The sequence below is a fragment of the Pan troglodytes genome, chromosome 23 (genome assembly GCF_028858775.2).
Source record: "Pan troglodytes isolate AG18354 chromosome 23, NHGRI_mPanTro3-v2.0_pri, whole genome shotgun sequence".
Classification (NCBI taxonomy): domain Eukaryota; kingdom Metazoa; phylum Chordata; class Mammalia; order Primates; family Hominidae; genus Pan; species Pan troglodytes.
This window is the reverse complement of record NC_086016.1, coordinates 19165138-19188814: the sequence shown is the minus strand read 5'-3', so window position 1 is coordinate 19188814 and position 23677 is coordinate 19165138. Positions and strand designations below refer to the sequence as shown.

General features: G+C 40.6%; 1 protein-coding gene across 1 annotated transcript; it reads right to left on the bottom strand.

Moving 5' to 3' along the window:
- Positions 1-734: 734 nt before the first annotated feature.
- Positions 735-4121, bottom strand: LOC129138492 (ATP-binding cassette sub-family D member 1-like). Its single transcript, XM_054675789.2, has 4 exons — positions 3861-4121; positions 1480-1564; positions 1205-1330; positions 735-1059 (listed from the first exon to the last, which is right to left on the bottom strand). The coding sequence occupies exons 1-4, from the start codon at positions 4027-4029 to the stop codon at positions 813-815; spliced, it is 627 nt and encodes a 208-aa protein (XP_054531764.1). The 5' UTR covers positions 4030-4121; the 3' UTR covers positions 735-812.
- Positions 4122-23677: the final 19556 nt, after the last annotated feature.

The window sequence follows — 23677 nt, the reverse complement described above, 5'->3', positions numbered from 1 at the left end:
CATGGTGTCCGCACTCCCGGCTAGCAAGCAGAGGCCCGTGTGGCCAGGTGGCGGCTGACAGTGTAGGCTGGCGGGGTGACGGCCACAGGGGCTGGGTTTGGCACAAGTGGGAGCCGAGGCCCCAGGGGACTCAGAGGCTGGGCCGCCCCCGCTGCTGGCAGGGTAGTCACATTGGCCACGGAGATGGCTACGAATAGGGAATCCAATAAATTAGGCTGTAGAAAGAGGAGGTGAGGGGCCGAGGGGGCGGGGCCTACATTCTCGCTCCGCAGGCAGTGCTGTGCGTCCCTCTCCCGTGGGATCTTCGGGGCTCTTGTGGGGGAGAGGATGCAGGTGAGGCGCTCTGTGTGACCGTGGGTACCACTGGGCGGCTTTTATGGCATCGCATGGGATGGGAGCCTTGGCTGGCCACCCTCAGGGGATGGACCGTGGGGTCTTTGAGAGACTGACGAGGAGGGAGGCCACCTGCTGTTCCAGGGGCTGTGGCCTGAGGGGCTCCTGGGGCTCGGCTGTGCTGCTGTGTGGCCAGCACTGGGCCCCTTGTACCCCAGCTTCCTCCACGGAGCAAAGTAGAGGACTCACTGCCCTGGACTGGGCCCAGTCACTGTGGAACAGCCCCCCCAGGGAGTGGGAGGGACAGGGCGAGGTTTACCCAGGGCGCCACCCTCCACATCTACTTTCCCGAGGTGGGGAAGTGTCTTCTAGGAGGAGGGGCCAGGCATGCAGGGGCGGGGTGCGTGCGCAGGTGGGTGCTGCTGTCTCCTTCATGTGATTCGAGCTTGGGGGCAGGGCAGGGGCTGGGGATGGTGGCGTCAGGTGGAGGCACCCTGGAGGCCACCAGGGCCTTGCGGGCTAGGTGCCGGCACGTGCGCTGGGGCCACGGCCTCGCCCAGGATTTGGCAGAGCTCCTGGAGGTGCCGCTGCATCTTGGGAATGCCTGCCAGCTGCTGCTGCAGCCGCTGCTTCTCCTCTGTCAGACTCAGGCGGGCAGCTGAGTCCAGCTTCTCGAACTTCCAGCCGCCCTCCCCATCGAACTGTAGCAAGTGTGTGTGGTACTCCCTGGCCAGGAGAGGGACAGGGTCAGGGGCACGGCACGAGGGCTGCTGATGACAGCCGCCTGCTGCTGCCGCCTGGCCCAACAGGCCACCTCCTCCCCTCAGGCAGCCACTCCCACTCACCCCAGGCAGGGAGACAGGGCACCTACCACAGGGAGGGCCGGTGGGTGATGGAGAGCAGGGCAATGCCTGCGTCCTTGGCCACCTGGAAGATCTTGCCTTCCACGTCGATGCTTACGGCACTGGTGCATTCATCCAGGAGGGTGTACTTGGGCCTGGGGGTCCGGGCCGAGAGGAGAGTCTGTGCACCCTCCAGGGCCCAACACCCCAACCCGGCTCAGGCTCCACTGAGCCCAGGCCTCCCCACAGCTGCTACTTCTCCTTCCAGGGGACCCCAGGGAGCCTGCCAGCCTGGAGTGCTCACCTGTGGTAGAACATGCGGGCCATGCCAATTCTCTGCTTCTTGCCACCCGGCAGGACGTCCTTCCAGTCACACATAGCCTCCCAACCTAGGCAGGGGCAATGGTCTTGGCTCAGTTCCACCAGTACCCAGACCTGGGGGCCAGCCGGGGAGCTGGGGGAGCTGCGGGAATGAGCTAGCTGTGACGACAGGGCCCCTGTGCCTCTGCGTCCTTGTCTGTCTGACAGGCATTAATAATGGAGGAGTGGGGACTGGACTCGTGCCTTCCCCCAGAAGAGACATGGTGGAGTCCAAGCCCCAACACTTCAGTGTGACCTTATTTGGAGACAGGGCCTTCGCAGAGGTGATCACACTAAGATGAGGTCATCAGAGCGGACCCTAATTCAATATGACTGTGTCCTCATAAAAAGGGGGTGTGCGGGCAGAGGATGTGCACAGGGGAACACGAGGTGAAGATATACAGGGAGAAGTGGACCATCTGCGAGCCAAGGACAGAGGCCTGGAACACATCCTTCTGTCATGGCACCCGGAAGGAACCCAACCTGCTGGTACCAGGATCTCGGACTGCTGGACCCAGGAGATGATCCACCCCTGCGGTTTATGGCAACCCCAGGACACCCATACAGTTCCTTGGCACAGGGCTCCAGAGCGGCCTGAGTGCTCTCCCCAGACCGGGGGCTTGTCACCCACAGGGGTTGGGCCTCCTGTCACTGCCCCGTGCCAGCACTTTGGCAAGGCTCAAGTGGGCTGCTTGAACAAGCAGGTGAGCCGGCTGCTCCATTAGGCCGGGGCGCTGCGGCAGAAGTGGCCCCTCCTGTCTTCTCACCCATGCTGCCTTCCCCAGCAGCCCAGGGCTAGAAGTGGCGACAGGGTATATGGCCACCCAGAGTAGAGATTACGCTTCCCAGGTGGCCTTGTGGTGAGGTGTGAGCATGACACTAAGTTGTGGCCAATGAGATATAACTGTAAGTATTCAATATGGCGGCTTCTGGATCCTTCCTTAAAAGATAGAAGGCACATACCTTTTGCCCCTTCCCTTCTACTTCCTCCATTCTACAGCCTGGGACATGATGTGAAGGCTGTAGCAGCCCTCCTGGATCATGAGGTGACTTTGGGAATGGAGGCCACACACAGCAGAGTGACATGGTAGAAAATCCTAGAGACTTGGGGCCTTCACAGAGCAGGGCCAGCCCTGGCAACTGTGGCCTGGCTCTCTTGGGACCTAACAGCTCAGTAGGATAAACTCACAGATGATCTTAGCCACTACTGCGGGGAGGCCAGTTCTGTTCCTTGCAGCTCAACTCCATCCTAACGGCTCATGCTGGCCGGCCACAGGCCCTGGGCATTCAGGCTGCCACAGAGGTGGGAGGGGCCATGTGCTCCCAGGCCGAGGGCAGCAGGAGCAAGAGGCAGGGCCGGGCCAGCGGCTGCTCCACCACCATCGCCACCTGCGTTCCCGCTTCCTCCACAGGCAGGTGACAACACCCTGGTCATTTCCTGCAGGAGCCACTTCTTCTCATGTTGCCACCGAGGGAGGGCTTGGTGCCCATGCCCTTGAACCATGAAGGGGAGCCCCAGCAAGGCGAGGTCCTTGCCCAGGGCCATCTCGCACCCAGCAGTGGGGGCTGGAAGCAGAACCCAGAGGCTCAGAATTCAAAGACAGAACTGAACGCTCCTTCTACTGTGTCCCTGTAACTGCACCCCCCTCTCCTCAGCTCTCCCGGCCCGACAGACACTGTGGACAAGCAGTATTCCTTGATAAGCCCAGGACAAGAAAACAGCTCAGTCTGGCCTCCTTTTCAGTGAACTCATCTCTGAATCCACCCGACTCTGCTGGCCCCAGCCCCCTCCAAGCATCTGCACAGACCTCCTGACAGTAGCCATCACTGCACACATGTGCCTGCTCCTCCCAGGCTGCCCCTGCCCACCACCCCATGGTCCTTCCAAGAGCGTCTGATCCCGCTCAGGGAAAGCCTAGGCTCCCGCCTGGTCCAGAGGGCCCTCTGTGAGCCAGCCTCTCACACCACCAAGCCTGCGGGCCTCACTCTGCCCTGCTGCCCCTGGCTCCTGGATGGGGTAACCACTCAGCATTCTGCAGGGCTCAGCTCAGACCCCTTTTCTCTGGGAGAGGGTATCCTGGGTCCCCCAATGAGGTGCGCATCCCTGCTAGGTGCCCCCTTCCCTAGAGCACCCATGCCACCTGGGGCCATCTGTGTGGTGTTGGTTCTCCCTGGTAGGCGGGCCTCAGAGCTAGCACCCTCTGTCCTGCCCCTGTGGCACCTGGCACTTTAGACTCCTGGATGTTGAGATAATCTTCACTCCCTGGAGGCCAAGGGAGAGGCCAGGGTGGGACAAAGGGCGGCTGCCAGCCCCAGGCCTCCTACCTCCCTCCCGCTGCAGGGTGTGGTGCGGGTGCACGATGTCCAGGATGGCTTCCAGGTCCTGCTCCGAGTAGCCGTTCCTTCGCATGTCTTCCACTGAGTCCGGGTAGATCACCTGGTCATGCAGGGAACCCACAGACATGTAGGGCCTGTGGGAAAGCTGGGTGTCCATGGAGGGAAGGGCCGGCCCTGCCTCCCCCAGGATACTCTGCGCCTCCCAGGCAGTGTAGATTCTGTCTGCTGTAGACAAAATAATGGCCCCCGAAAAATGTTCATGTCCTAATTCCCAGAGTCTAACATACAAATATGTTAGGTGGCTTGGCAGTGGGAAATTAGATTTCAAGTGAAATTAAGGTTGCAAAGGCGGTGGGGCGGCAAAAAGCCGCGGCGGGGCAAAAAGCCGCGGAGGGGAAAAAGCCGCGGAGGGGAAAAAGCCGCAGCGGCGGGGTAGCAAAAACCTGGGGCGGCCAAAAAGCCGCAGCGGCGGGGGCGCAAAAAGCCACGGCGGCGGGTGTGCAAAAAACCCGCGGCGGGCAAAAGCCGGAGCGGGCAAAAATCCGCGGTGACAAAAAGCCGCGGCGGCGGAGGGGCAAAAAGCCGAGGTGGCGGGGACGCAAAAAGCCGCGGGAGCGGGGGGTGGGGGGGTTGTAAAAAGCCGCGGCGTTGGGGGGGCAAAAAGCCGCGGCGGGGGGTAAAAAACCACGGCCAGCAAAAAGCCGCGTCGGCGGGGGACAAAAAGCAGCTGCGGCGGGGGGCCAAAAGCCGCGGCGGGGTGGGGGCAAAAAGCCGCGGCGGGTAAAAAGCCGCGGGGGCAGGGGGGAAAAAGCCGCGGCGGGCAAAAAACCGAGGTGAGATGGGGGCAAAAAGCCACGGAGGCGGGGGGGCAAAAAGCCGCGGCGGGCAAAAAACCGAGGTGAGATGGGGGCAAAAAGCCACGGAGGCGGGGGGGCAAAAAGCCGCGGCGGGTAAAAAGCCGCAGCGGCGGGGGTGGGGGGCAAAAAGCCGCGGCGGCGGGGGGGCAAAATAGTGGAGATGGGGTAGAAGGCCGGCACAGCTTGGCATTGCTGGAGTGTGATGTGATAGGAAATGTGCAGCCAAACACAAAAAAAGATGTAGGTAGGTTTGACTCATTGCAGCTAACAACCCAGATGTTATCTTGAGGGTATTAACTAATAAGCAGTTTAAATCAGAATGGCACATTCTGATTTGTTTTTTGTATGTTCACATTTGGCAGGCATAGATACTGTTTGAAAAGAGAAAAGTCAGTAGATAGAGGTAATAAACTTAAATATGTGCCAAGTCTAGAAACAAGAGACTAGGGGGATAAGGACCTTTCAAAATAAAATGCAAGATTTGAAAACTGATTGGCTGGTGGATGAGGAAAAGGCAGGTCTTTAAGGTCAATCCCTGTTTTGCTTTAAGTTGTTAGGGGGTGGTTTTATCACATATTGTAGAATATGTCATTTCAGTTTTGAACGTCTTGAGTTAAATTGTCCTAACATATCTTATGAATTTGATTTTCTTCCCTGGGAAGCTAATATTTCAAAAACTTAAAGAGTATAGATTTCCAACTTGTATCCAATTTATAAAACTATCTATAGGCTGCTGATTTCAGGAGGAGGCTCATGAATATTCTCTTTGCAGAGAATATATCAGGAGTTAACAACAGCTTCAATATTTGTGGACGACCATTTAACTAAGCCACCTTTTAGTGTATTTAGATGGGAAATCTTAGCTGAACGTATTCAATAATGAACCAACAGTGACTAAAAAATTCAATATTTAAGTATATTTCATTGTAATTAATTTGAATTGAAGTAGCCGTATACAGCTAGTATTTACTATATTGAACAATGCAAATAAGAGGACAAAATTAATAACCATCTCTAATACTGCATGCCAAAATCCTCATCAATTTATTCTAGCTAAAGGAGTTTATCAGAAGCAGCAGTTGAAAGCACCAACTAAACCAGCTGGGGTTAGTTCACTGTCATTCTCTCAGAACCATCTCTTCTCTGAACAAAACAAGTACAAGAGTTCATTGTGAATCTGCATTCTCCTTGACTGTTTTAAGGTTTTGATGTTGACACTAATTTGTGAAATCCCTCCTGTGGTGTGATATTTCGTTTTCCTTGCTTTCTGATAGGACAAGAATAATTCAACTCTTAATTTAAAATTATGTTTCTCCCTCCTAGGTTGAGTGAACTTAGAATGCATTCTCTGACATATCCAAGTTTTGTTAATATGAATTTGGGGAAAAAAGCATACTTAATTAGCTAAGACTTCTTATTCTAGGCTTGACCCTGTGTTCGACATCTTTTGAATTTGTAGTTGCATGGGCTGCTCTCTGACACTGGTTAGTGACCTGGAAGCTATATTAACGTTAGGGGAGGTGGTGTATGAGCATTAGAGGTATCCTTGCAAGGAAAGACTTGTCTTATCTCAATACGTCTTTTTTTGCAAACAAGAAAGTCAGTGTTTGAGTCTTTTAAAATCTTCCTATTTCCAAGTTGCAGAGTACCATTGATTCCTAAACAAAGACCTAATTTTTGACTCAGAGATGTGGCAAGGTAGTGAATCACCATTGTAATTTAACAATCTTCAAGATAAAATTATCTCTGATATTTAGATTTTGCCCAATTATTAAGATATTTGGGTGTTTCGTTAAGAATGGAAGACTCTAGTCTCTTGAGCAGAGACTATAAAGGCCTCAGATGATCATTTTTAATTTTATGCTCTTTTCTTTAACACCTTCAACACAGTTGGAAGCAGCCAATATTCCCCAGAGTTGTTGTGTTTTTTAAACCAAATGCATGGTTCGGTGGTAGAAAACTGGGCTGATCCAAGCTGTTTTCAGTAAACATTTCAGGTGACCTATTTCATATTAAATAATCTCTAGATCCTGTCTTCGAAACTAACTAGATCAGATAACCTACCCTGGATTTTCTCCTTTTAGGGTCTGTGAGCTGCAGTCACTTTTGTGAAAATGATTGCAATGACAAGATAGAGTTGTAGATGGGGAAAATGTTTTGACTAATTTAAGCATGGTGGTATTTCATATGAGAATTTAAGTTACACACATTTGAAAATTATAATGGAGTCTCTTGGCTGAGCTTTAAAAAATATAGCGTTTAGGCTAAAAAGGGAACTGCTACCTCTCCTAAGATCAGAAAGATGTTACAGTAATTCTCCATTCTCTAGAATTATCAGGAAGCACCTTTGTGATGATTTACTTTTGCTCTTGGGAGTGTGAGCCCGTGTAGTTGTGGAACCATCAATTAGAATGGTGGCTTTCTGATCCCAAAGTCATTCATTCTGAAAACAATATTTTTCATAAATTTGAAAGTGAGAAGTTTTGATCTTGCCATTCCCAAGTAACTCTCTTAATGAGAGGCATCAGCATGCTTCAGTGACAGCTGTCACCTTCCAGTGCTGAGAGTCATCTTTGAGTTCTCCATTTCACTCCCTACACTCCAACTTAGCTGCAGTTCTCTTGGATAGTCCTATGAAATACATCCATGGCCTAACGACTTCTCACCACTACTACCACTCATCCTCACAGCATTCTCACCTAAGTCACTACCTGTTTTCTCTGGATTACAGTAGCCTCCCAATTTATTTGCTCACATAACCTATTTATTCTACACAGTGCACCAGATACACCCCTTTGAAATGCAAACACAATCATGTTATTCTCTGGTGAAATTATCTCATATATTCCTATCGCATTTAAAATTAATTCAGAATAATCCCATGATTATCAAAACCCTACATGCTCTTCCACAACATGGTTTACTTCCAAGATATCTCTTCTACTTTTTTTTCACTGTACTGAATTGGTGACTAATAGTCATATTTTTGTTTTTGCTCAAAAAGTCTTGACTTGTAAATTTTTCAGTTTCTCCTTTATCCACAGGTAACTCTTTCCACATAAGGTGAATTGCTTGCTTCCTTGAGTTCTGCTCTCAAAGATACCCTTCATTTTCTACCTAATATTAATAACTTTAATCATTCATTATTCCATTACTATGCTCTATAGTCTATACAATTTCTGTTCTTTGTCATGTTATTAACTAAATTATTTATTTGTTCCAGTAATGTATTCCATAAATATTGTACACATAAAAATTATGTTACTTTTATTGCTGTATGCTCAGCTGCCCAATAACAGTCTGAGGTTTAACATATTTGTTAAATGCACAAATACATTCTTTCACAAATATCAGTTTAATAATTTTATATTAAACTCCCTCTATACTTACAATATGAATTAGATAATTCAGAATAAACATTCCAGTGGAAAAAACTAAAGAATTTGTTATAAAACATCCTTAAAAGCATCAGAAAGTTAATACAGCAATGAAGAATTATAGGACCAAATTAAGAATGGTATGGAAGTCTGTGAGGCTTATGTTTGGGTTATCTCTTTACTTAGAGTGACTATAAATCTCAAAAGAGAACTAAAGGAGAAATAACCATATCAACTAACATGGTAAGGGTATTTAAACATCTCTTAGTAATTGAGAAAATTGAAAGAAAAGAAAAAAGAGAAAGGGAGAAAGAGAAACAGAGCGAAAGGGATAATGAAGGAGAGACAGAAGAAGAGCAAGGAAGAGCAAGAAAAGTAAAAAGGAGGAGGAGGGGGAGGGAGGAAGAAAGAAAGGTGAAAAGAAAGAATGCTAAAGTTTTCAACAACATAATTTATCCTTCTAGAATATGAATGTTGGTCTATTTGATGATGTCTCACAAATTCCTTAGTCTCTGCTCATTTTTCATCTGTTTCTCAGAGTCAATATTTTCCATTTTCTTATCTTCAAGCTCATGACTTCTTCTCTATGTGCAAATATACTCTTAAATCCCTCTGGTGATTTTTAAATTTTTATCATTGTAGTTTTCCACTCCAGAATTTCTGCTGTCTCTGTTGATATTCCTACTTTTAAATATTTTTTCTGATTCCTTTATTTCTTTGTTTATGTTTTCCTTTTGACATTTGAGTATAATTAAGAGAGTTGTTTTAAAGTCTTTGTCTAGTAAGTTTGATGTCTGAGTTCCCTTAGAGATATTCTCTGTCAATTTGTTTTGTTCCTTTGAATGAGCCATACTTTCCCATTCTTTGTATGCCTTGTAACTTTTTTTGAAAACTGTACATTATAATAATTATAATTACTATGTGGTTACTCTGTAAATCAGACACCCCTACAAACACAGTAATGTTTTGTGGTTTTAAATTTTCTTTACTTATTATATTGTTAAGGATTTTTTTTTTTTAGTGAAATTTTCCAAAGTGATTTACAAAACTGTTTGCTTTATAAGGTGTCACCGAAGTCTTTTTGTTTCCATAACAAATGTCAAGCTAAAGTTTTGACAGTGATTTTCTTGTATGTCAGGAACCAATCAAACAGGCAAATACAAGAAAAACAAAAAGGAAAACAAGTAATCATTGTCCAGCAAAATATGTCTCTAGGCCATGCAGACTGGCTTTGTGATGGGTTCTTTAAAGCCGGCACAAAGTGTGTGTTCGCTCTTGCACTGAGTGAAGTTCAAGTTCACTCTTGCACAGAGCTTGCACAGAGGGGAGGGATCGGCCAAGGTAAAAGTGTAGGGTCTTCTTATGACATTTGTCAGCATGTGGCTTAACCTATGAATACATGTGACTTTCTAGACTCTCCCATGTACGTGAATGATTTTGTATGTTTTAGTTTTTGAAATACTCTTCTCCAACTTTTCTTGCTGTGCTGAAGGTGATCTACTATAAGTGTAAACTCTAATTTTTGCCCTAAGCATCTGTGGATTGTTAGGTTTCCTTGCAGTTTCTTAAAAATGTCCATTCCTTATCTGTTCTGTATTCTAGCAACACAGAAAAAAAGCCTTTCATGAGTCATTTAGATATCCCCAGACCTGTCAGAATAGACACTCGAGTCCATTCGATGATTCCACTCGATTCCATTTGATGATGATTCCATTCGAGTCCATTCGATGATTCCATTCAATTCCATTCGATGATGATTCCATTCGAGTCCATTCAATGATTCTATTTGATTCCATTCGATGATGTTCCTTTTCATTTCCATTTGATGATGATTCAATTCAATTCCATTCAATGATGATTCCATTAGATTCCATTTGATGATGATTCCATTTGATTCCTTTCGATGATGATTCCATTCGATTACATTTGGTGATTATTCCTTTCGAGTCCATTTGATGATGATTCCATTCCAGTACATTCGATGATGTTTCCATTCCACTCCATTCCATGATGATTCCATTCGTGTCCATTCGATGACGATTCCATTCCATTCCATTCGATGATGATTCCATTAGATTCCATTAAATGATTCCATTCGATTCCATTCGATGATGATTCCATTCGATTCCATTCAATTCCATTCTATGATGATTCCATTCAATTCCATTTGATGATGATTCCCTTACAGCCCAGTCGATGATTCCATTCGATTCCATTTGATGATGTTTCCATTTGATTCCATTCGATGATTCCATTTGATTCCATTCGAGGATGATTCCATTCGATTCCATTCGATGATTCCATTCGATGTTGATTCCATTCGAGTCCATTCAATGATTCCATTCGATTCAATTTGATGATGATTCCATTCGACTCTGATCCATGATTCCATTCGATTCCATTTGATGATGATTCCGTTCGAGTCCATTCGATGATTCCATTCGATTCCATTCAATGATGATTCCATTCGAGTCCATTGGATGATTCCATTCGATTCCATTCGATGATGATTGCATCAGACTTCATTGGATGATTCCATTCAATTTGATTCGATGATGATTCCATTCGATTCCATTGGCTGATGCCATTTGATTCCATTCAATGATTCCATTTGATGATTATTCCATTCGATTCCATTCAATGATTCCATTTGACGATATTTCCATTTGATTCCATTCGATGATTCCATACGATTCCATTCGATGATTCCATTCGATACCATTCTAGGATTTCATTGGATTCCATTTGATGATTATTCCATTCGACTCCTTTCGATGATTCCGTTTGATTCCATTCGATGAGGATTCCATTTGATTCCGTTTGATGATGAGCATTCGATTCCATTCGATGATTCTTTTCGATTACATTCGATGATGATTACATTCGATGATACCATTCGATTCCCTTTGATGATGATTCCATTCGATTTCTTTCAATGAATCCATTCGATTCCATTCGATGATGATTCCATTCAATTCCTTTTGATGATGATTGCATTCGATTCCATTCAATGATTCCATTTGATTCCATTCGATGATGATTCCATTCGATTCCATTTGATTATTCCATTCGATTCAATTCGATGATTCCATACTATTCCATTTGATGATTATTCCATTTGATTCCATTCAATGATGATTCCATTCGATTCCATTCAATGATTCCTTTTGATTCCATTCAATGATGATTCTATTCGATTCCATTTGATGATGATTCCATTCGATTCCATTCAGTGATTCCATTCGATGATGATTCCATTCGACTGCATTTGATGATTCCATTTGATTGAATTCGATGATGATTCCATTTGATTCCTTTCGATGATGGTTCCATTCAATTCCATTCGATGATGATTTCATTCGATTCCATTCATTGAATCCATTCCATGATTCCATTGGATTCCATTCAATGATTCCATTAGATTCCATTCAACGATTATTCCATTTGATTCCATTCGATGATTCCATTGGATTCCATGTGATGATGATTCTCTTTGATTCCATTCCATTATTCCATTCGATGATGATTCCATTCAATTCCATTCGGTGACTCCATTTGACACCATTCGAGGATTCCATTCGATTCCATTACATGATTATTCCATTTGATTCCTTCCGATGATTCCATTTGATTCCATTAGATGATGATTCCATTTGATTCCATTCAATGATGATTCTGTTCGATTCCATTCGATGATTCCATTCGATTATATTTGATGATGATTCCATTTGATTCAATTCGTTGATTCCTTTCGATTCCATTCGAGGATTCCATTCGATTCCATTCAATGATTATTCCATTCGACTCCTTTCAATGATTCCATTCAATTCCACTCTATGATGATTCCATTTGATTCCATTCGATGATATCATTCAATTCCATTCGATGATACCATTCAATTCCATTCAATCATTCCATTTGATTCCATTCAATGATGATTCCATTCGATTTCATTCGATGATTCCATTTGATTATATGCAATTATGATTTCATTCGATTCCATTCCATGATTCCTTTCGATTCCTTTCAATGATGATTCCATTCAATTCCATTCGATGATTCCATTCGATTCCATTCTAGGATTTCATTCGATTCCATTCAATGATTATTCCAATCGATTCCTATCAGTGATTCTGTTCAATTCCATTCGATGATGATTCCATTCGATTCCATTCGATTATGGTTGCATTCGATTCCGTTTGATGATTCTTTTCAATTTCATTCGATGATGATTCCATTCCATGATTCCATTTGATTCCATTCCATGATGATTCCGTTCAATTCCATTTGATTTATTCCATTTGATACCATTTGATGTTTCATTTTGATACCATTCGATGATGATTCCATTATATTCCATGTGATGATGATTCTATTCGATTCCACGCGAAGATGATTCCATTCGATACCATTTCATGATTGCATTCGATTCCATTCGATTCCATCAGATGACTCCATTCGATTCCATTTGATGATTCCATTCGATTCCATTTGATGATTCCATTCGATTCCATTCGATGATGATTCCAGTCGATTCCATTCGATTATGATTCCAATCATTTCCATTCTATGATTCCATTCGATTCTATTTGATTTTTCCATTCTATTCCATTCGAAGATTATTCCATTCAATTCCATTAGATGATTCCATTTGATTCCATGTGATGATGATTCCATTTGATTCCATGTGAAGATGATTCCATTTGATTCCATTCCATGATTGCATTCAATTCCATTCAATGATGATTACATCAGATGACTCCATTCGATTCCATTCGATGATGATTCCATTTGATTCCATTCCATGATTCCATTCGATTCTATTCGATGATTCCAGTCTATTCCATTAGATTATGATTCCATTCGATTCCATTTTATGATTCTATTTGATTCAATTCAATGATTATTCTGTTCGATTCCATTTGATGATTCCATTTGATTCCATGTGATGATGATTCCATTTGATTCCACTCCATGATTCCATTCGATTCCATTCGATGATGATTCCATTCAATTCCATTCAATGATTCCACTCGATTCCATTCGATGATTCCATTTGATTCCATTCAATGATTATTCCATTCAATTCCTTTCAATGATTTTGTTCGATTCCATTCGATGATGATTCCATTCTATTCCATTCGATGATGATTGCGTTCCTTTCCATTCAATGATTCTTTTTGATTTCATTCGATGATGATTCCATTTGATGATTCCATTCGATTACATTCGATGATGATTCCATTCGATTTATTCCATTCGATTCCACTCGATGATTCCTTTCAATACCATTTGATGATGACTCCATTCGATTCCATGTGATGATGAGTCCATTGGATTCCATGCGATGATGATTCCATTAGATTGCATTTGATGATTCGATTTGATTCCATTTGATGATGATTCCATTCGATTCCATTGGATGACTGCATTCACATCATTCGATGATGATTCCATTCAATTCCATTCTATGGTTCCATTCAATTCCATTCAATGATGATTCCATTTGATTCCATTCGTTGATGATTGCATTCAATTCCATTCAATGATTCCGTTTGATTCCATTCAGTGATGATTTCATTCGATTCCATTAGATGATTGCATTCGATGATTCCATTTGCTTCCATTTGATGATGATTCCATGGAATTCCATTCGATCATTCCATTTGATTCCATGTGAAGATGATTCCATTTGATTCCATTCAATGATGCCATTCGATTCCTTTTGAGGATTTTATTCGATTGCATTTGATATTTATTCCATTCAATTCCTTTCGATGATTCCATTGGATTCCATTCGATGATGATTCCATTCGATTCCATTTGATGATGATTCCATTCGATTCCATTTGATGATTTTTTTCAATTTCATTCGATGATGATTCCAGTCGATGATTCCATTGGATTACATTAGATGATTATTCCATTGTGTTCCATTTGATTTATTCCATTCAATTCCATTCGATGATTCCTTTCAAAACCATTCAATGATGAATCCATTCGATTCCATGTGATGATGATTCCATTCAATTCCATTTGATTATTCTATTTGATTCCATGTGATGATGATTCTACTCAATTACATTCGATGATTCCATTCGATTGCATTCGATGACAATTACATTAATTCCATTTGATGATTATTTTCGATTCCATTTGATGATGATTGCATTCGATTCCATTCGATGATTCTTTTCAATTTCATTCTATGATGATTCCATTCAATGATTCCATTTGATTCCATTTGATGATGACTCCATTCGATTCCATTAGATTTATTCCATTCAATTCCATGCGATGTTTCCTTTTGATACCATTCGATAATGATTCCATTCGATTCCATGTGATGATGGTTCCATTTGATTCCATGGGATGATGATTTCATTCGATTCCATTCGATGATTCCATTTGATTCCATGTGATGATGATTCCATTCGATTCCATTCCATGATTCCATTCGATTCCATTTGATGATGATTCCATTCAATTCCATTCGATGATTCCATTCAATTCCATTTGATAATTATTCCATTTGATTCCTTTTGATGATTCCGTTCGATTCCATTTGATGATGATTCCATTCTATTACATTCTATGATGATTGCATTTCTTTCTATTCGAGGATTCTTTTTGATATGTTTCGATGATGATTCCATTTGATGATTCCTTTCAATTCCATTCGATGATGATGCCATTCGATTCCATTCAATTTATTCCATTCGATTGCATTTGATGATTCCTTTCAATACCATTTGATGATGACTCCATTCGATTCCATGTGATGATGAGTCCATTGGATTCCATGCGATGATGATTCCATTAGATTGCATTTGATGATTCGATTTGATTCCATTTGATGATGATTCCATTCGATTCCATTGGATGACTGCATTCACATCATTCGATGATGATTCCATTCAATTCCATTCTATGGTTCCATTCAATTCCACTCAATGATGATTCCATTTGATTCCATTCGTTGATGATTGCATTCAATTCCATTCAATGATTCCGTTTGATTCCATTCAGTGATGATTTCATTCGATTCCATTAGATGATTGCATTCGATGATTCCATTCGCTTCCATTTGATGATGATTCCATGGAATTCCATTCGATCATTCCATTTGATTCCATGCGATGATGATTCCATTCGATTCCATTCGATGATGATTTCATTCAATTCCATTCAATGATTCCATTCGATTTCATTTGAAGATTTCATTCAATTGCATTTGATGTTTATTCCATTCGATTCCTTTCGATGATTCCATTCAATTCCATTCGATGATGATTCCATTCGATTCCATTAGATGATGATTGCATTCAATTCCATTGGATGATTTTTTCGATTTCATTCGATCATGATTCCAGTTGATGATTCCATTCGATTCCATTCATTGATGAATCCATTCGATTCCATTCTATGATGATTCCATTGAATTCCTTTCGATGATGTTTCCATTCAATTCCATTCAATGATGATTCCATTCGATTCCGTTCAATGATGATTCCATTCTATTCCATTCCATGATTTCATTCGATTCCATTCGATGATGATTCCATTCATTCCATTCGATGACGATTCCATTCGATGATGATTCTATTCGAGTCCATTCAATGATTCCATCTGATTCCATTTGAAGATGATTCCATTCAGATCGATTCTATGAAGATTCCATTTGATTCCATTCGATGATTCCATTTGACTCATTCAATGATGATTCCATTTGACGCTATTCGATGATTCCATTCGATTCCATTTGATGATGATTCCGTTCAACTCTGTTCGATGATTCCATTCGAATCCATTCGATGTTTCCATTCGATTCCATTTGAAGATGATTCCATTCGAGTCCATTCGATGACTCCTTTCGAGTCCATTCAATGATTCGGTTTGGTTCTATTTGATGGTGATTCCATTGGATTCCATTTGATGATGATTCCATTCGATTCCATTCGATGATGATTACATCCGATTTCATTCGATGATTCCATTTGATTCCATTCGATGATGATTCCATTTGATTCCGTTTGATGCTGATTCCGTTCAATTCCATTGATTATGATTGCATTCAAGTCCTTTTGATGATTCCATTCCAGTCCATTTGATGATTCCATTCGAGCCCATTCAACGATGATTCAATTTGATTCTATTCGATGATGATTCCGTTTGAGTCCATTTGATAATTCCATTTGATTCCATTCCATAAGGATTCCATTCTTGTCCATTTGATGATTCCATTCGATTCCATTTGATTAGGATTCAATTCCAGTCCATTAGATGATTGCACTTGATTCATTTCGATGATGATACCATTTGATTCCATTAGTTGATTCCATCCAATTCCATTTGATGACAATTCCATTTGTGTCCCTTTGATGATTCTATTCGAATCCATTTGATGATTGCTTTTGATTCCATTCAATGATGATTCCATTCTATTCCATTCAGTGATGATTCCATTCGTGTCCATTCTATGATTTAATTTGATTCCATTTGATGATGATTCCATTCGATTCCATTCGATGATTCTATTTGATTCAATTTGATGATGATTCCATTCGAGTCCATTCGCTGATTCCATTCGATTCCAATAGATGATTCCCTTCAAGTCCATTTGATGATTCCAATCAAGTGCATTCGATGATTCTATTCTATTCCATTCGATGATGATTCCATTCGAGTCCATTCGATGATGATTCCATTTGATTCCATTAGATGATTCCATTCGATGATTCCATTCAATACCTCTCGATGATTCACTTCAATTCCTTTTGATGATGATTACATTCAATGATTCCATTCGATTCCATTAGATGATGATTCCTTTCGATTCCTTTTGAAGGTGATTCCTTTCGATTCCATTTGATGATAATTACATACGATCCCAGTGATGACAATTGCATTCTAGTACATTCAATGATTCTATTCGAGTCTATTTGATGATTTCATTAGAGTCCATTCAATGATGATTCTATTCGTTTCCATTCGAGGATGATTCCATTCGAGTCCATTCGATGATTCCATTCGATTCCATTCAAAGAGGATTCCATTCGTGTCCATTTGATGTTTCCATTCGATTCCATTTGATGATGATTCCATTCGATTCCATTCCATAATTCCATTCGATGCCATTCGATGATCGTTCCACTAGAATCCATTTGAAGATGACCCCTTTAGGTTCCATTTGATGATGATTCCATTCAGTTCCATTCAATGATGATTCCATTAGATTCCATTCGATGATTCCATTTGATTCCCTTTATTCATGATTCTATTCTATTCCACTTGATGGTCATTGTATTCGGTTCCATTCGATGATGATCCCATTCGATTCCATTCGATGATGATTCCATTGGATTCCTTTTGATGATGATTCCATTCGATTTCATTCGATGATTCTATTCGATTCCATTCGAAAATGATTCCATTCTATTCCTTTTGGTGATTGCATTCAATTCCATTCAATGATGATTCTATTCAATTCCATTCGATGATGTTTCCATTTGATTCCATTCCATGATGATTCCATTCGTGTCCATTCGATAATTCCATTCGATTCAATTCGATGATGATTTGATTCGAGTCCGTTAGATGATTCTATTTGATTCCAGTGGATGATGATTCCATTTGTTGCCACTTGATGATTCCATTCGGTTTCATTCGATTAAGATTCCATTCGATTCATTTTGATGATTCCATTCATTTCAATTCGATGATGATTCCATTCGAGTAAATTCCATGATTCCATTCGATTCCATTCGATAATGATTCCATTTGAGTCCATTCGTTGATTCCATTTGATTTCATTCGATGATGATTCCTTTTGATTCCATTCAATGATGATTCCATTAGAGTCCATTCAATGTTTCCATTCAAATCCATTCAATGATGATTCCATTTGAGTCCATTCAATGATTCGATTCGATTCCATTCAATGATTCCATTCGGTTCCATTTGATGATGATTCCATTGGATTCCCTTCGTTTATGATTCCATTCGTTTCCATTCGATGATTCCATTTGATTCTATTCAATGATGATTCCATTCGATTCCATTTGATGATAATTCCATTCGATTCCTTTTGATGATGATTGCATTTGATTCCATTCAATGACGATTCCATTTGATTCCATTTGATGATGATTTCATTTGATTCCATTCAATGACGATTCCATTTGATTCCATTTGATGATGATTCCATTCGATTCAATTCAACGATGATTCCAACCGAGTCCATTCAATGATTCCATTTGATTCCATTTGATGATGCTTCCATTCTATTCCATTCATTGTTTCCATTCAATTCCATTCGATGATGATTCCTTTTGAATGCTTTCGATGATTCCATGTGATTTCATTCGATGATGACTCTATTTGATTCAATTTGATGATTCCATATGATTACATTCGATTATGATTGCATTCGATTCCATTCAATGATTCCATTCGATTCCATGCAATGATAATTCCATTCGAGTCTATTTGATGATTCCATTCGATTCCATTCAATGATTCCATTCGAATCCATTTGATGATGATTCCATTCGAGTCCATTCGATGATTCCATTCGAGTCCATTCAACAATGATTGTACTCGATTCCATTTAATGATTCCATTTGATTTCATTCGATGATGATTCCATTTGATGCTATTCGATGATTCCATTCGATTTCTTTCAATGATGATTCCATTTGATTCCTTTCGATGATTCCTTTCTATTCCATTTGATGATTATTCCATTTGAGTCCATTCAATGATTCCATTCGATTCCATTCGACAATGATTCCATTCATATCCTGTCATTGATTCCATTCGATCTCATTCGATGATGATTCCTTTTGATTCCATTCATGATGATTCTGTTTGAATCCAATTGATGTTTCCATTTGATTCCATTCAATGTTTATTCCTTTTGATTCCATTTGATTATTCCATTCGAGTCCATTTGATGATTCCATTCGATTCCATTCGATGATGATTCCATCTGATGCCATTCGATGATTCCATTTGATTCCATTTGACGATGATTCCATTCGAGTCCATTCGATGACTCCTTTCAATTCCATTCGATGATTATTCCATTCGTGTCCATTCCAGGATTCCATTAGATTCCATTCGATGATGATTCCATCCGTGTCCATTTGATGATTCTATTGAATTCCATTCGATGATTTCATTCGATTCCATTCGATGATGAGTCCAGTCTACTCATTTCAATGATGATTCCATTCGATTCAATTCAATGATATTTCCATTCGTGTCCATTTGCTGATTCCATTCGATTCCAAAAGATGATTCCCTTCGAGTGCATTCGATGATTCCATTCGAGTGCATTCGATGATTCCATTCTATTACATTTGATGATGATTCCATTCGAGTCCATTCGGTGCTGATTCCATTCAATTCCATTCGGTGATTCCATTCGATTCCATTCGATGATTCAGTTCTATTCCTTTTGATGATGATTCCATTCAATTCCATTCAATGATTCCATTCGATTCCATTTGATGATGATTCCATTCGCTTCCTTTTGAAGATGATTCCTTTCAATTCCATTTGATGATAACTACATTTGATCCCATTGATGACGATTGCATTCTGGTCTATTCGATGATTCCATTCGAGTCTATTCGATGATTTCATTCGAGTCCATTCAATGATGATTCTATTTGATTCCATTTGAGGATGATTCCATTTGATTACATTCGATGATGATTCCATTCAATTTCATCTGATGATGATTTCAATCAAGTCCATTCCATGATTCCATTCAATTCCATTCGATGATTATTCCATTCGAGTCCATTCGATGATTCCATTCCATTCCATTCGATGATGATTCCATTCGATGCCATTCAATGATTCCATTCAATTCCATTCGATGATGATTCCATTCGAGTCCATTCGATGATTCTATTAGATTCCATTTGATGATGATTCCATTTGAGTCCATTCGATGATTTCATTCGATTCCATTGGATGATGATTCCATTCGAGTCCATTCGACGATTCCATTCGATGAGGATTCCAATCGAGCCCATTCAATGATTCCATTCAAGTCCATTCGATTATTCCCTTAGATTCCATTCCTTGATGATTCTATTCGATGCCATTCAATGATTCCATTTGATTCCATTTGATGATGTTTGCATTCGAGTCCATTCGATGATTCCATTCATTTCCATTTGATGATTTCATACTTCTCCATTCTATAATTCCATTCGATTCCATTCGATGATTCCATTCAATTCCATTTGATGATAATTCCATTCCAGTCCATTCGATGATGATTCCATTCGATTCCATTCGATGATTCCTTTCGATTCCATTCCATGATTCCCTTCGATTCCTTTCGATGACGATTCCATTCGATTCCATTCGATGATGATTCCATTTGATTCCATTCGATGATGACTGCATTCGGTTCCATTCGATGACGATTCCAACGGATTCCATTCGATTTCTCCATTCGATTCCATTCGTTGATGATTCCATTCGATTCCATTAGATGATGATTCCTTTAGATTCCATTCGATGATGATTCTATTCGGTTCCATTCGATGACGATTCCATTCGATTCCTTTCCATGATGATTCCATTCAATTCCATTCGATGATTCCATTCGATTCTTTTTGATCGTGATTCCATTCATGTCCATTCGATGATTCCATTTGATTTCATTTGATGATGATTCCATTCGAGTCCATTCAATGATTCAATTCAAGTCCATTTGATGATTCCTTTCATTTCCATTCAATGATGATTCCATTCGAGTCCACTCAATGTTTCCATTCAATTCCATTCGATGATGATTCCATTTGAGTCCATTTGATGATTCCATTTGATTTCATTCGATGATGATTCCATTCGATTCCATTCAATGATTCCATTTTATTCCATTTGATGATGATTCCATTTGAGTCCATTCGATGATTCCATTCGAGTCCATTTAATGTTTCCATTGGGTTCAATTTGATGATGATTACATTGGATTCCATTGTATGATTCCATTTGATTCCGTTCATGGATGATTCCATTTGATTCCATTTCATGATGATTACATTCGATTTCATTTGATGATTCTTTTCGATTGCATTCGATGATGATTCAATTCTATTACATTGGATGATTCCATTTGATTCCATTCGATGATGATTCTACTCGATTCCAATCAATGATGATTCCATTCAATTCCATTCGATGATGATTCCATTTGATTGCATTCGATGATGATTTCAATCGAGTCCATTCTTAGATTCCATTCGATTCCATTCGATGATTCCATTCGAGTCCATTCGATGATTGCATTAGATTCCATTTGATGATGATTCCATTCGAGTCCATTCGATGATTCCATTCGATGATGATTCTGATCAAGTCCATTCGATGATTCCATTCGAGTCCGTTCGATTATTCCCTTTCATTCCATTCCTTGATGATTCCATTCGATGCCATTCAATGATTCCGTTTGATTCCATTTGATGATGTTTCCATTCAAGTCCATTTGATGATTCCATTCAATTCCATTTGTTGATTCCATTTTTCTCCATTCGATTATTCCATTTGATTCCATTTGATGATAATTCCATTTGAGTCCATTCGATGATAATTCCATTCGAGTCCATTCGATGATAATTCCATTCGATTCCATTCGATGATTCCATTCGATTCCAATTGATGATGACTGCATTCGGTTCTATTTGATGATGATTCCAACGGACTCCATTCGATTTCTCCATTTGATTCCATTCGATGATGATTCCATTCGAGTCCTTTCGATGATTCCATTGGATTCCATTTGATGATTCCATTCGAGTCCATTCGATGATTCCATTCGATGATGATTCCAATCGAGTCCATTTGATGATTCCATTTGAGTCCGTTCAATTATTCCCTTAGATTCCATTCCTTGATGATTCTATTCGATGCCATTCAATGATTCCATTTGATTCCATTCGATGATGTTTCCATTCGAGTCCATTTGATGATTCCATTTGATTCCATTCAATGATTCCATTCTTCTCCTTTCAATTATTCCATTCGAGTCCATTCAATGATTCCATTTGAATCCATTCGATGATAATTCCAATCAAGTCCATTTGATGATGATTCCATTCAATTCCATTCGATGATTCCAATCGATTCCATTCCATGATTCCCTTCGATTCCTTTCAATGATGATTCCATTCTATCCCATTCGATGATGATTCCATTCGATTCCATTCGATGATTCCATTCGATTCCATTCCATGATTACCTTCGATTCCTTTTGATGATGATTCTATTTGATTCCATTCAATGATGATTCCATCTGATTCCATTCGATGATTCCATTTGATTCCATTCGATTCCATTCGATGATGATTCCATTCGTTTCCATCTGATGATGATTCCATTTGATTCCATTTGATGATTCCATTCGAGTAAATTCAATTTTTCCATTTGATACCATTCGATGATGATTCCATTTGAGTCCATTCCATGATTCCATTTGAGTCCATTCAGTGATTCCATTTGTTTCCATTTGATGATGATTACATTCGAGTCCATTTGATGATTCCGTTTGATTCCATTTGATGATGATTCCATTCGAGTCCATTCAATGATTCCATTCTAGTACATTCAATGATTATTCCATTCGATTCTATTCGATTATTCCTTGTGATTCCATTTGATGATGATTCCATTCGAGACCATTCAATGATTCCATTGAATTCATTTGATAATGATTCCGTTCAATTCCATGCGATGATTCCATTAGATTCCATTTGATGATGGTTCCATTCGATTCCATTCGATGATGATTCCATGTGATTCCATTCGATGATGACTCCTTTCGGTCCATTCGATGACGATTCCATTTGGTTGCATTCAATGATGATTCCTTTGGATTCCATTCCATGATGATTCCATTCGATTCCATTTGCTGATGATTCTTTTTGTATTCAATTCGGTGATGATTCCATTCGATTCCATTCGATGATGTTTCCATTCGATTCCATTCAATGATTCCATTCGTTTCCATTCAATGATGATTCCATTCGAGTTCATTGATTATTCCATTCCATTCCATTCGATGATTCCATTCAAGTCCATTCGATGATTCTATTCGATTCCATTCAATAATTCCATTCAATTCCATTTGATGATGATTCCATTCAAGTCCATTCGATGATTATTCCATTCGATTCTATTCGGTGATTATATTTGATTGCATTTGATAATTATTCCTTTCGAGACCATTCGATGATTCCATTCAATTCATTCTGTGATGATTCCATTCAATTCCATTCAATGATTCCATTCGAGTCCATTTGATGATTCCATTCGAGTCCATTCAACGAAGATTCTGTTCAATTCCATTCGATGATGATTGCATTTGGGTCCATTTGATGATTCCATTCGCTTCCATTCGATGGGGATTCCATTAGTTTCCATTTGATTATTCCATTTGATTCCATTCAATGAGGATTCCATTACTGTCCATTAGATGATTCCATTTGATTCCATTCGATGATGATTCCATTCAATTCCATTCGTTAATTCCATTCCATTCCATTGGATG

What these genes read in the sequence shown, in the direction of transcription:
- LOC129138492 (XM_054675789.2), bottom strand. Translation starts at nt 4,029, where the DNA reads ATGGACACCCAGCTTTCCCACAGGCCCTACATGTCTGTGGGTTCCCTG. An exon ending in GCCCGCATGTTCTACCACAG is followed by an intron (nt 1,331 to 1,479) that starts GTGAGCACTCCA and finishes CCGGACCCCCAG; the next exon opens with GCCCAAGTACACCCTCCTGG. An exon ending in ACCCACCGGCCCTCCCTGTG is followed by an intron (nt 1,060 to 1,204) that starts GTAGGTGCCCTG and finishes TCTCCTGGCCAG; the next exon opens with GGAGTACCACACACACTTGC.